This window comes from Budorcas taxicolor, chromosome 8, assembly GCF_023091745.1.
Source record: "Budorcas taxicolor isolate Tak-1 chromosome 8, Takin1.1, whole genome shotgun sequence".
Classification (NCBI taxonomy): Eukaryota; Metazoa; Chordata; class Mammalia; order Artiodactyla; family Bovidae; genus Budorcas; species Budorcas taxicolor.
The window spans coordinates 65,550,128-65,563,896 of NC_068917.1; the positions used below are offsets into that span (position 1 = coordinate 65,550,128).

A 13,769-nucleotide genomic window follows, 5' to 3' on the forward strand; every position below is an offset into this window, starting at 1 on the left:
AAGATATATGTGTGTGTGTGTGTGTGTGTGTGTGTGTGTATGCAATTTTTCAGGCTTCCCAGGTGGCACTAGTGGTAAAGAACCTGCCTGCCAATGCAGGAGACATAAGAGCCGTGGGTTCAATCCCTGGGTCGGGAAGATCCTCTTGAGGATTGCATGGCAACCCACTGCAGTATTCTTGCATGCAGAATCCCATGGACAGAGGAGCCTGGTGGGTACATAAGGTCACACAGAGTCAGACACAACTGAGCAACTTAGCATGCACACATGCAGTTTTTTATAACCATAATTAAATAATTTATGCTATTCTGTAAGCTTGCTTTTGATAGCTTACAGTGAACGGTGTTGGATTATTGATCTCCGAAGAAGAAGATTTAGCTTCGGGACCAGGGACCAGGCTTGATCTCTCAAGAAATTTTGTGTAGCAGGGTTTTATTAAAGTATGTAAAGGGACAGAGAAACCTTCTGACATAGACATCAGAAGGGGGACAGAGAGTGCCCCCTGCCAGTTTTAGCAAGGTGTTTTATGTCTGTTAGAAAGTTATTAATCAGATAAGAAAGACACCTCAAGGCTGACGGAGTTTCACCAGGCCCCTCTCCCACAATGTTCATTTTTGAGATAGGAGGGCACGAGGTGTGTCATCCCCCAGCCATAAAACAATTGATATGAATACTGGTTTTTTGAGCCATTGTCAGCCAAAAGTTAGTCTTTGGTGGAACCATTTTGAAGAAAGGCAAATTCCAAAGCAAATACATAGTTTTCATTAACATAGCTTAAGGAAAACATTTCCAGAAGAAAAATGCATTGGTTAGCTCAAGGTTTGAGAAAAGTTAAGTTCGGGTGGAACCAGGTGTCATCATAGCAACAGAGAATTTTAAGAGACTAGCAGCCAATTTCCTCCATTTGGAGACCCCTGGCCTTCCTGGCTGTTAACCTCTCACTTTTTCACACATGTTGTCTTGGGCATTTTCCTTTCTTAGTGAGTAGAGCTCTCTGTCATCCTTTTGTGGGATCGCCATTGTGTGGATGCCCCATAATTTCTTCAAAAGGCCATCTTGGTGCACTCTGCAGCCGCCAACCATCCCCGTGTGTGCCTCTTTGCTCTCTCATTCAGTTATGAGTCTGACACTTTAAAAATATAGTGTCCCAGGTTTCTCCCTATTCCTCTTTTACTAATCTGAGTGCATGTATTTGTTTTAGAAATGTTTCTAAGTTTTTCTCTCGTACAAGAACCCTTGTTTAGAGCGTTCCAGACCCTGGCATTCGATTATATTTTTCTTTTGCATTTTTTTTCTACTTACTGATTATTAAAATTAATGACCAGTGTTTTCAATAGTGAGCAGTCTCCTCTGACCAAGTTCTAAAGTTCTTCTTTTTAAACATAAGGGGTGCTTTGTTGGAGATCTCTGATTCCCTTTCTCTGAGCCAGTTTGGCACTGGGCCCCCAGAGAGAGAAGTTTTCAGGATATCTTGGCATGGAGGGATCCACAGGACTCTGGACGGCCCACCTGGGGTTACCGCCAGAGGCTGCCCCAGTGCAGTGGCGCTCCGTGTAACTGGCATCTCATGTGTTTTCAGGAAAGGTCTGGGTCCCCAAGCAGAAGCCGATGGACCCCGTGCTGGAAAGTGTGACACTGGAGCCAGAGCTGGAGGAGGCCCTGGCAAATGCCTCGGATGCGGAACTCTGTGACATCGCAGGTAGAAGGCATTCCTGACGCTTCCCCATGTCCTCTAAAGCATTTGACCTGCATCAGCAGGGGAGCCTTGAGTGATGTATTTCAACGTAAATACCCTCTCTGTTTCTAAAAAGGACTAGAGGAGATGGAAACCTATTATCAAGAACCGAAATAAGTGAAATAGAGATAAAAACACCCAAACCCTTTCCACCTCGGAGCCCATCCCAGAGGAATGTGAGAGGCAGCCTAAGCCCTTCACCAGCCATTGCATCAAACCCTGCCCAGGCCTCCTGGGAAGAAAGACGAGAAGGGAGGAGACAGAGGGCTGCCGGCATCTCCGGTCCAGGGGGCTCACAGATGCCTGGAACAGGTCATCTGATTTTACCACTTTGCACAGTTCAGAGAGCTGGACTTGGAGCCTATCACCCCATATCTCATATTCATACAGCACCCTCCATCTTCATGTGTGTTTCCATGTGATCTTCACAAACAGCCCCGAAAACTCCAGAAGGTGGCCTGGCATCCAGAGCCCTTCACCACCTGCTTTTGTCGCCTTATGGCTGTCAGTCCCTGCCCCACTTGTTGGTATCCCTTTGTCACGGGGGTCAGGCTCTGGCTGTAGCGTGCCCACCGTCATGCTGTGCTCCCTGGCCCAGTGGGGTAGCCGGTCTTTTAATTCAGCAGTCTCGGGGGGCTACTAACCCTCACCCAGATGATGACAGGAGGGTGGATGGGATAGAGAGAGACTCAAGGCAAGTGGGAAGGGGAGAGGAAAGACGGGGTCAACTGTGAGTTCAGGGGAGGAGCCCACTTCTCCAGAGACTAAGTTGGTGTTGTTAGTGAAGGTGGGTGCCCTAGTCTGCCCAGACTGCCCTAACAAGATACCACAGGCTAATGACTTAAACAACAGAACTGTGTTTTTTCAATAGTTCTGGAGGTTAGCTGTCCAAGACCAAGGTGTCCACAGGGTTGGTTCCCTCTGAGCCCTTTCTCCCGCGCTTGCAGATCACCGTCTCTCTCTGTCAGTCTGTGCATGTGTCCCCTGGGGTCCCTTTGTGTGTCCTAATCTCCTTCTCGTAAATACACCAGGCAGATTGCATTAGGGCCCACCTTAACAGCCTCATTGTCATTTAATCACTTCTTTAGAGACCTTATCTCTGAAAACAGTTACAAATTCTAAGGGGCTAGAAATTACCTTATTCAACATAGTAGAGGGACAAAGCAGGACATAATCAATTTAATTTTGGAGGGACGAAATTCAGCCGTAACAGTGAGAGAGGGACAAGTATACAGGAAATAAGGCCAATGGCCACCCACAGGGGGGCAGGTGTATATGAAAGTCCTTGAGTTCTTCCAGGGTCCACACTGGAGATAGGGAGGTGGGTGTCATTAGTATCGGCAAGCTCTAGGGTGGACGGTCTGGTGGGAGTGGGGTCTGCGGCTCTGGAGGCTAGGGCCCTGGCTGGGGGAGAAGTCTTTGGGAGAAGAGTGGAAATAGGATGAAGGTAACCACCATGGATACCACGAATGGGCTGGGAACCCAAGGCCAAATCAAGATGGGCAGAGCCTAATACAAGAGCTAGCAAGAAAGTATGAGTGTTCAGGGCCTGCCGGGAGACTCAGAGGCAATGCCAGAGGCCAGTGAGGCTGCTATTGCCAGGGGACTCAGGTGGCTGCAGTGTCTTACGCTTTTCGCATCCTCCAGCTTTTTGTGCGTGTTGTGTACCAGTATGATGACATTCTTAGGGGAGAGGGGGACGGGGAACCAGAGCCAGGTTGCAGCAACCTGAGGAGTGAACAAGGGGAGCCAATGTGTAGACCCTCAACCCAGATAGCCTTTCCTGGGGAGGCGGAACATTTGGGAAAAGGCAAAGGGCAGTGGCTTGAAGGGTGTCAGGGCTGAGAGAGAAAGGTGTTCACTTTCACTATGAAGTACACAGCAGTGAGGGTGTGACCCTGGAAATGCAGCACTTAGGTCAGGATACTCAACTGCTTTGCTCATCAAAACCCATACCTGTCACATTAGATCCCACATTAGGCTCCGGTATTAGGACCAAACTGTCTTCCCAACTCAGAGTTTGCTTGCATTCCAGTTCATCTGTGCACCTGGGCAGTGGGTGGGGGGCACAGTTATCCAGCATCTCCACACTGGCTCACCCCAGCCACTGTTTTTGTCCTGGTCCTTCTCCTCTGATCACCCTTGTGACGTCATGCTCCTCATTAGGCAGTTCAGAGGTATTATCAAATGACTCCACTGTCAGAACCAGCAGTTCCTATGCCAAAATAGAACTGCAATATCATGCTAAGTTTCTGTCTTGATTTCTTGAAACTATTCCTCTTTCTTTTTGCTGGCATGGCTGATTACTAGTATCTGTTCATGATGCCACACACTTCCAATGCCCAGAAAGGAGAGCGGGAGCTGCAGGGCGACACCAGCGTTAACTGGCTAGCCTTGGACGCCTATTGGTGCATGTCAGCTATCTTTGAAAGGTGGCCATGGAAGAAGGTGTGGAACATTCGTTGACCACTAACTATGTCCTCGCTGCTGTGGGCGTTGCTTTCCACACCTTGCTGCATTTACTGACCACAGTGATCCTATGAAGTGAGTTTTATTGAAGGCCCCATTTTACAGATAGAGAAAGTCAGCATAGTGAGGTTATCCTTGCCCATGGGTTTGAACTCTGGCAGCTTGGTTCTAGGGTCTGCTCACAAATCACCACCCAGTACAGCCTGGATAAAGCCTTCCAGGGTAGGGAGGTGGACACAGAGTGGGGAGAAGGGTGCATGGCTGAATCTCAGAGTTGGCCGGGGCGAGGATAGGAATTAGGAAAGGCTCTAGATGTCACACTAAAGCATTGAGGCCTGGGCTGGGGAGTGTTGGGAGAGGCCAGATGAAAGCCAGGGTTTGGGTAGAGAGGTGGTGGTGTTGGGAGGCTGAGGGGATGGAGGGGACAGGCCCCAGGTGAGGCCAAAGGCCAAGGTAGCCTGTGTCTGAGATGTGTTTCTGAAAGACCAGCTCCTCCTAGAGCTGGATCAGAGGACTAGAGGCTGAGATGATGAGATGAGTGTGGGCTTTTGGTCTGAGGCTCCAGAAAAGAGAGCTGGGTGCCTGCAAGGACCAAGGAGAGCTGCCCAGCCAGGAATCAATTTAAGAGTCGCTGGAGGTGGGGCATCTTGTTGGAGTGCTAGGGGTGTTGCTGGTGGTAGCTGGAGCCCCAAGTGGATGATGCATTAGGGAACGAAGAGGAGGGCGTGCTGGGCACAGGGTCTGCAGGTCCTCTCTGCGCCCTGCAACTCCATTCTCGGGCAGAGCATTTCTGTTAACTAAGCTTCCAATTGCAGTGGACTAACCATAAGAAAGCAGCCTGGTTCCTGCCTGTGCAGAGCTGAAGTTTAATAAATCCCGAGGCCAACATGCAGGGACAGGTGGGAGAAAGTGTCCTAGGGAGAAAGGGCCGAGTGCAGGAGAAGACTCGTCAGGTGGTGGGGCCATAAGATGAGGTGGGGACCAAAGCTGAACCGAAAGGAGGAAGAGCAGAGGTGAGCTAGGCCAGGAGATGGGTCCCAGTGGGAAAGAGGCTCTGAGCTGGGGATGAGGCAGCCCCTCTGAGCCGTTGCTCTACAGGTGCACGTGCGGCAGGCTTGATACCTGGCTGTGACAGGAACGTGTAAGGGGACACCCAGTAGGTGTGTCACATGAGCCAGACCTGTGAACTCTCACTCACTCTTTGTTTTCTCATCTGTGCATTCACTCACGAGTCAGCGTATACTGCTGGGATGAATCAGATCCAGTCCCTGACCTGGGGGCCCCAGGATGTGGTGAAGAGGACAGAACAGAGACATACAAATATCAACATGCGGTGTCATCATAGGTGATGAGCAATGTGCTGGCCCCCGACCGTGCTGACTTGTGGCACGTGGCCTTGAGTTGTAGCGCCGAGGCCACTGGGAGTCAGCTGCAAGCAAGTGCATGATCACTGCCTCCCCTCCCCAGTCAGGGGCATGACCTTGACTCACCTTTGGGGAACTTTCAGGCAGGGCAGGACCCAAGAAGGAATTGAGGGTAGGGCAATGGCACCCCACTCCAGTACTCTTGCCTGGAAAATCCCATGGGCGGAGGAGCCTGGTAGGCTGCAGTCCATGGTGTCGCTAAGAGTTGGACACAACTGAGTGACTTGACTTTCACTTTTCACTTTCATGCATTGGAGAAGGAAATGGCAACCCACTCCAGTACTCTTGCCAGGAGAATCCCAGGGTCGGCGGAGCTTGGTGGGCTGCTATCTATGGGATCGCACAGAGTCGGACACGACTAAAGTGACTTAGCAGCAAACTTACCCTTCAGAACCCCCAGGCCACCCCAGGGCAGTTGGTGCCCCCAGCTCCTAGGACGATCAGAGGCAGTCTTAGTCAGACCACCCAGCTTCTGCTGTACTTTGAAGTCCTTAGGCATCTCTTCTCCCCCGACACTACAAGGGTCAGGGTGTGGCTTATTCAGAAGTAGTTGGTTCAACTGCTCTGAGGTCCTGGGCCGGAGCCAGCTTCCTTCACCTGCTCCTAGGATGCAGGAAATACCTTCCGGCCTTCTGCCCGAGTCAGCCTGCGCACTTGGCAGCTGGGGGAGCCAAGGATGTGTGCCGCTGTCTCTCTGTGTCCTGAGTCAAATCACCAACTGAGTGAACCCTGCCAAGGCAGAGTGAAGAAAGAGAACTCGATGTTCTTTTTCAGAGTTCAAAAATAGGCCTTTTTGAGTTTTGAGGGAGATCTAGGCTCTTTTTTTTGGTAAGAAATCACATTCCCCTGTGCTAAATTCAGCCCTGCCCGTATCTACAAAGAATGAAGCAGCAGGCAATGCTGATGTGCTGTTTTTCTGTCACTCGCTCCTGGTGACATGGAGTGTGCAAAACCAAGCGAGGAGAAAGTCATGGTTTGGTCCTCGGGTCTGGAGAAGGGAATACCGGCTTCGGAGCCACCGGGCAGTCTGCTCAGTGGTGGAGATTTTACTTGGCCCCTCCCCCTCCAATCCTCCTCCCTCTCACCTTCTTGGAACATTAATCTCCTCTGAACTGCAAAGTTGTTTTATTTCTTCTTATGGCTGCTATTGATATACATTACCTCCTAGAATATGTGTCGTCTGTCTTTAGAATTCTGAGGTCGAGGGGAAATTTTAGAACTTTAGACCAGTTGGTGACCTGGTATGTGGAGGTATGGGTGAGGACATTAGCTTAGAAGCCAGGAGGGTCTTCACCAAATGGTCTTTGACCAACCATTACCCTCTTGAGCCTGCTAGGAAAATGGGGGTTGACAGTACCTGTCCTGGATGCTGCTCATAAAAATCAAACACCGTGAGACGGTGAGAAATTGTCATGTGGCTATTAAGACCCATGAGAAGGTATGAGATCATCCCTCAGACATGATCCATTTTAGAGGTGAATACACTGAGACGCAAAAAGTGGAAGTCATCTGGACAGGGTTACTCAGCAAATTAGTGCCAAGGCTCAGTCCAGGGTCCAGGTCTCCTTCCTCTGTCCCCCAGCCCTTCCCTGCAACCTTCCTGCCTCGGCCGCCTCTTTCTGGACCACTGTGAAGAGCTATCATTCAAGCACAAAATGCATTTTCCATTTTCCCACCACTCTATACACTCTAAGCAAGAGAAGCCTTCTGAGGTTACATCTTTCCTATGATTCCCAGCAACCTTTGCAAACTGTTTTTCCAACCCTAAAACCCAGAAGCAGCTCAGAACCACCATCAGAGCCGCTGTCTGGGTGGAGCTGGAAGAGCCCACCCCAGAAGGTGACTCCAGGTGATCTGATGCACCTGCTGCTGAATCAAGCCTCAGCTCCCTCTGCCCACGGAGATGCAGCCTAAATTAAGGCCCACAGAGCTCAAAACAGTGCAGAAGCTTCTCTCCTTACCAGTTCTTAACGATGAGCAGGCAGGTCTAATTTTAGCAGAGAAGACTCATAGAATGTGAGAAACAGAAGGGACTTTCAGATCATCTTGTCTTGTGGTTCTTAGCTCCCACTGAGCATCAGAAATCATCCACGGAGATTAAAAATACATCTCCAGGGATTAGATCAGTTTGTCCAGGAGGACCACTGGTGTTGTTGTAAAGTTCCTGGGTCATTTGTATGTGTAGCCATGATTGAGAACCAGTGGTCCAGTCGTACCCCTCATTGTACAGGAGAATCTGAAACCCAGAAAGGGGAGTGGACTTATCCAAGGACACAGCAGCATCAGGGGCAGAGTCAGGACTGGAACTTGGGTCTCTTGACTCTTCACTAAAGCTTCCCATGTTGTCTCTTTAACTAGAAATTGCATCTAATGAAATGGCCGGGGGAGTTTTTTTTTCTTTTTAATGAACAAATGTTTACCAAATATCATCTTCTGAAAGAGGTCCAAGACAGAGAATACTCTTCCCTGATCTCTGGAAGCCCACAGTCCAGTAGGGGAGGAACACATATACCCAGATAGCGCTAACTCTGTTGACTATGACTCTGACAGGGACACCAGATGCTGTGAGAGAGCTGGAGGGAAGGAGGAATCCAGGAGGACTTCCGGAAAGGAAGCATTATTCCAGACTTAAAGGATGGGGAGGAAGAGTTGTTAGATCAGATACTGGATGTTCAGTTGGATTTGAATTTAAGATAAACAAGTTTCTCATAGAAAAAGTTCTCAAATGCTGAATGGGGCACACTCATAACAGAACATTATTAATTGTTTATCTGAAATTACAGCTTAACTGGGTATCCTGTAATTTTATTTGCTAAATCTCAAAACTCTCCAGTGCGGGGGTGAGCTGCATTTCAGCGGTGGGTAGTGTAGATGGAAAGAGGCTCGCCAGCAAATGGGTGGCGTTGGCAGAAGCAGGAGCAGCCACTGAGCAGTGGCCACTGGTGTTGCCAGAACAGAAAGGTCTGGGCGAGGGAAAAGGCTGCTGAAGCAGAGCCAGCCCAGGGAGGATGGGTGAAGCCAGGCTTTGGGGTCACAAGACGTCATCCTCCCAAGTGAACACTGCACCAGCCTCACAGTCCCACAAGCCTGTCCCTGCCCTCTGTGGTCAATGCTCCACATTCAGCCTGAGTAACAGGTACCTGAGTCAGACCATCTCACTCCCAGTTCAGGCCACACCTAGAAAAAGATATCTAAACTTCTTATCTTGACCTAGAAGGCCCTGTAGGGTGTGACCTGGCCTATTTGAATCAAATCTACTCCAAAGCATTGTTGTAAAGATTCAGGGGGATGACGTCAGGCAGTGTTCTCAACTTTGGCTGCCCACTGAAACCTGGAGAGCTTTTTACATTTTTATTGGAGTATAGTTTTGATTGATTTACAATGCTGTGTTATTATGCGGAGCTTTTAAAAAGGCAGATGCTTGGCCCCAGCCCTGGGGATTGTGGTTTCCTTGGTCTGGGGTAGTCTGGGCATCAGGAGTTTCAAAAGATTCCCAGTGATTCGGGTGCACAGTGATTGAGGGTCACTCCTGGACGGTGTGCTCTCTAGCCCCACAGAAGCAGCTGGTGAGGGCATGGTGCCCTCTGCCACAGGTCCAGCTTCACCTCCATCCATCTTCAGTTTCCCCCTCTTTCCCTGGCCTGTGGCTTCCTACCCACCATCCCTCTGTCCAAAATATTCTACCTTCTTTTCACTTTGCCAACATCTCATCGCTCCCATCCCTCTGTCCTCTTCTCCCAGAACACATTGAACTTTCTCTTTACAACACTCAGCATACTCTGCACTTATGTTTTCTGTTGTGACTTGCTTAGTCTCTAGTTCCCTGCAGATTGTAGGCTACATGGCAGAGGCCCTGTCTCTCTTATTCCTCGCTATCCCCACCCCCACCCCACCCCAGCCTGGAGCCGGACACATGATGCTGGCACTCAGTAAATGCCGAACAAATGAATGGATGAAAGAATGACTGATCAGGAGAAGGGTACGGTCAGGCTTGCATTTCCAGAGAGATCTTTCTGACTGCTCTGTGCTGTATGCTGCTGGGGGAGGGTCAGAAGAGACCGGAGCCAGCACTACCAGTGAATCCACAGCTGGAATCACTGGCGAGAACTGATAGGGCCCCAACCAGGACAGAGGTGACGGAGTGGGAGATGGGACAAATGAGGGATCCTGTACAGGAGGGTGAGGATTTGGGGGGAAGGGTGCCATGTGACTGAGGTTCCACCCCAGGGGACAGCCAGGATAAGAAGATGAGAAAGAGGAGTTCTGTTTTGGCCAAGTTGGGTTGGACAGGTCAGGGGGCCACCTAGGAATCTGAGGCCAGGAACTAGAGACACCTAGGCTGGGGATAGAGATTGGACAGTCACATCAATAGAGGCAAGAATAAAACCAAAGTGTTTCTTGCCATTTCTGTGAGCAAAACTTTCTGGGGCATGGAATGTCTGTGCCTGGGAAGCTGTCTGTCTGAGAGGCGCGTCACGGGCCCTTGTGTCCCCGCAGCTATCCTCGGCATGCACACGCTCATGAGCAACCAGCAGTACTACCAGGCCTTGGGCAGCAGCTCCATCGTGAACAAGGAGGGACTCAACAGTGAGTACTGGCCCCGCTCCCTGCCCCACTGCGAGGGCATCTCGGAAGTGAGGGCTCCTGCAGAGTCTTGCTACCTACCTCCTCTCACTCTCTGCAATCTCATTGCAGAAGATTTCAAGTTCTACTAGCTAACACTGCCCACCTCTTCTTTTTACTCTCCTGGGATCCTTGTGACTTGATTACAAAGGCCTTCCCCATCCCAATATTGTCAGAACATCCTCCTTTATTTTCTTCTGTAAGTTTTAGAGATTTACTTCTTATACTCCACTTCGTAATCCTCCTGGAGTTCATGTTTGTGTGCGGTGTGAAATGAGATCAAGCTTTCACTCTCGTATATCAATATTCCATTGTCCCAGCACCACTCCTTGCGAAGTCCGTCCTCTCGCCTCTGGCTTGGGGCTCCACCCGGATCATAAATGTCCATGTGTCCACACGGGTCTGTCTCTGGGTGCCTCTCTTGCTCCACAAGTCTTGTCCTTTCCTGTGCCAACATTGCATTGTCTGAATTGCTCCACTACATTGTTCCAAGCTGGCAGTTTGGCCACAAAGAGAAATAAAGGCGCCCAAAGCACAATTACCCTTTCCTCTGGAAGGCCTACATGTTTATTTCCCATCCAGTCTTCATTTTATCCTCACAGGAACCCACTGGTTAGAATGACTGTTCATACTGTACCGTGAGGACACCGAGCTTCAGACAGTTTAGTGAATTCCCCTAGTTCTTGCAAGTTGGCAGAGGCATTATCCGAGTAGGGCCCAGACTCCTGGCCCAATCCCTCAACATCCTCCTCCTACCCTCCCCTCAGTAGCCCCCGAGAGGCCCAGCCTTCCATGTCCCTGAGCTCGACCGCCACTTCCTTCTGATGTCCTGTGTTGAGGGGAAATGACGCCCCATCTCTGTGAGCCATCTCCCTGTTGTCGGTCACTCTAGGTGTGATCAAACCTACACAGTACAAGCCTGTGCCTGACGAAGAACCAAATGCCACTGACGTGGAAGAAACACTGGAGAGGATAAAGAACAATGACCCGAAACTTGAAGAGGTCAACCTCAACAACATCCGGGTGAGGCCCCCTTCACTCTACTTCCCCCGTTGTAGGAATGTGGGGGAAGCCGAGTCCACTCAGAACCAGACAGCCCAGACCAGACTGCACACAGACAGCAGTGTCCTGCTTGGACTCTGGGTGCTTCTGGGTCAGGAATAGAGGCAAAACTTTGGGGAAGGAGGACAGTATAAACCAGCACAGCCCATCATCTCGGTTTCCTTTGGGGCCTGACATCAGACCCAGGTGTTCACCACAGCCAACCCAGCTTCAACTCTGGAAACACACCACCTTATCCACAACACTGAGAGTTTCTCAGAGATAAATCATGAGTCAGACACATATGGCTACAGGGATCTCAAGGCTGGAAAAGCCTGGTGCCCACCGGGTTCATGGGGTAACCCAAGCCTGGGGAGGGGCCTAACCCTGAACCTGCATCTCATGCACGTATTCAGCCTCATTCTGCAACCCTAGATGGGAACCATTGGCCCAGCGTCCAAAGTCATGCTCTAGGCTGTTGGCCCACATCTCTTTGGACCCTGCCTGTGTGACCACCAGGCAGAGTGGGGACGGGTGGACAGGCTCTGGGAGGAATGCAGAAGCAGGCCCAGCTGCCTGCTCACCTGCTCAGCCCGGGAGCCAGAGAGATTAGTTCTCAGAGGGGGTGGATGTAAGCTAAGAAGTGGGCCCCTCACTTCCCCGCTCCCTGTTCCTTTCTTCTCCGCTTTCTTTTAAGTGGCTGCCAGCCTCCTGGCATAATCAGATTGGAAACCTGCAACTGCCGTGTCTCCTCCACCTGGCCTCCCTGCGCTTTGCTCCCATGGGGGCTAAAGTGACGCTCTGAAATGCGAGATCCATTCGGGTGCCTCCACTATCTGCCATGTGTGCCGTGGGAGACACTGGCACAATTCAGAACTGTGCACCCTGGCCACGTCTATGGGCTCAGAGAAGTGTGGGATGGGGGGACCTGGCCACGGCCCTGTGCCTTCACCGTGGGGCCTCAGGCAAGGGCTCGCCCATTTCTCCTCTGCATGTGAGGCAGTTGGACTAGGTCAGTGGTATTCACTTGAGATTAACAAAATAATAAATGCCAATGCCCAGTCCCTCTCCCCACAGAGATTCTGATTTTATTGGTCCAGGGCAGGCCTGAGCATCAGCATTTTATGAAAGTTCCCTAGCACCTCCAATGTGTACTAGGGCTGAGACCCTTTGGGACAGATGTCTCTTAAAGATTGTCTAGGGCAATGCCCCACCTTAGTTTACGGAAACAAACTCAGAGAGGGGCAGAGACTCCCCTAGAGTCACACAGCAAGTCAGCAACATTGCCTGTTGCACACACCCACAGGCCTGAGCTCTCGGCACAACACTCTCCTGCACCTTTGCCTTGATGTTTTCCTGCTCCTTCGGTCTCTGCATGTACAAAGAGAAAACTTCAGGTGCTATCTGAAATGTTCAGGGAGGACTTTCTCAATCTGTTTACCAGAAAGTTCTCTCCAAATCTCAGCCATCTAGGGCAAAGCAGGAACCCTTTGCCCATTCAGCATTTTGGTCAGGGACATGCTGGGCATCAGGTTGCATCAGTTGTGTGAGAATTTCTGCACCATCTCTTTGCCTTGCCTGCCCCTGGCAGGACTGCTGGTCACTGCTTGGCTTTCTCTCTGCAGAATATCCCCATACCCACTCTCAAGGCATATGCAGAAGCCCTCAAAGAGAACTCGTATGTGAAGAAGTTCAGCATCGTGGGAACACGGAGCAATGACCCTGTGGCATTTGTATGTACCTTTCTGTTCTGTTGCGTTGAGAGTGGGAGGCATAGAAACAGGATAGTTGACATTTGTGACCTCAGGACTGGCCATGTGCCACTGATGAAGGACCCTTGTGGTGAGCTGTGATGTGGTGAAAGACACAGGGCTAGGAGCCAGGAGGGAGTGTGGACAGAACAGCCATTAGCCAGGCACCATCTGTACATTATCCTAGTTAATCTCCACAATCATCCCAGATCCCAGAAGTGCCGGGCTCCCCACTTTACAGATGAAGAACGTAGGGTAGAGGGAGCTCAGACAACTTGCTTTATCCAAAGTTTCACAGCAAGTGAGAAGTGGAGTTGAGGTTTAAATGCAAGTCACATGGACCTTAAAGTTGGATCTCTGTCTCCACTCAGTGTGTAGACAAGGGCCTGCCTCTCCCTGGTCCTCAGTTTCTCCATATCTAAAACTATTGTCTTCATTGGTGGTTTCCAGTGTTCAATTTTATTTGATCTTTCCTGTGTCTTAAAAATAATTCAGATTAGATTCAGTTCAGTTCATTTCAGTTGCTCAGTCATGTCTGACTCTTTGTGACTCCTTGGACTGCAGCACGCAAAGCTTCTCTGTTCATCACCAACTCCCAGAGCCTGCTCAAACTCATGTCCATCAAGTCGGTGATGCCATCCAACTATCTCATCCTCTGTCGTCCCCTTCTCTTCCTGCCTTCAATCTTTCCCAGCATCAGGGTCTTTTCCATTCAGTCAGTTCTTC

The 13,769-nt window shown here is 50.3% G+C and overlaps 1 protein-coding gene across 4 annotated transcripts in view; it reads left to right on the forward strand.

Annotated features, from left to right (window-relative positions):
* TMOD1 (tropomodulin 1) overlaps window positions 1-13,769 on the forward strand; it is an 89,036-nt gene that overhangs the window by 47,623 nt on the left and 27,644 nt on the right. For all 4 annotated transcript variants that reach the window (XM_052645162.1, XM_052645161.1, XM_052645163.1 and 1 more), the window contains exons 4-7: window positions 1,580-1,699; window positions 10,126-10,215; window positions 11,144-11,274; window positions 12,918-13,025. In XM_052645162.1, coding sequence (XP_052501122.1) covers window positions 1,580-1,699; window positions 10,126-10,215; window positions 11,144-11,274; window positions 12,918-13,025 — 449 coding nt within the window. The remainder of the gene's footprint in view (window positions 1-1,579; window positions 1,700-10,125; window positions 10,216-11,143; window positions 11,275-12,917; window positions 13,026-13,769) is intronic.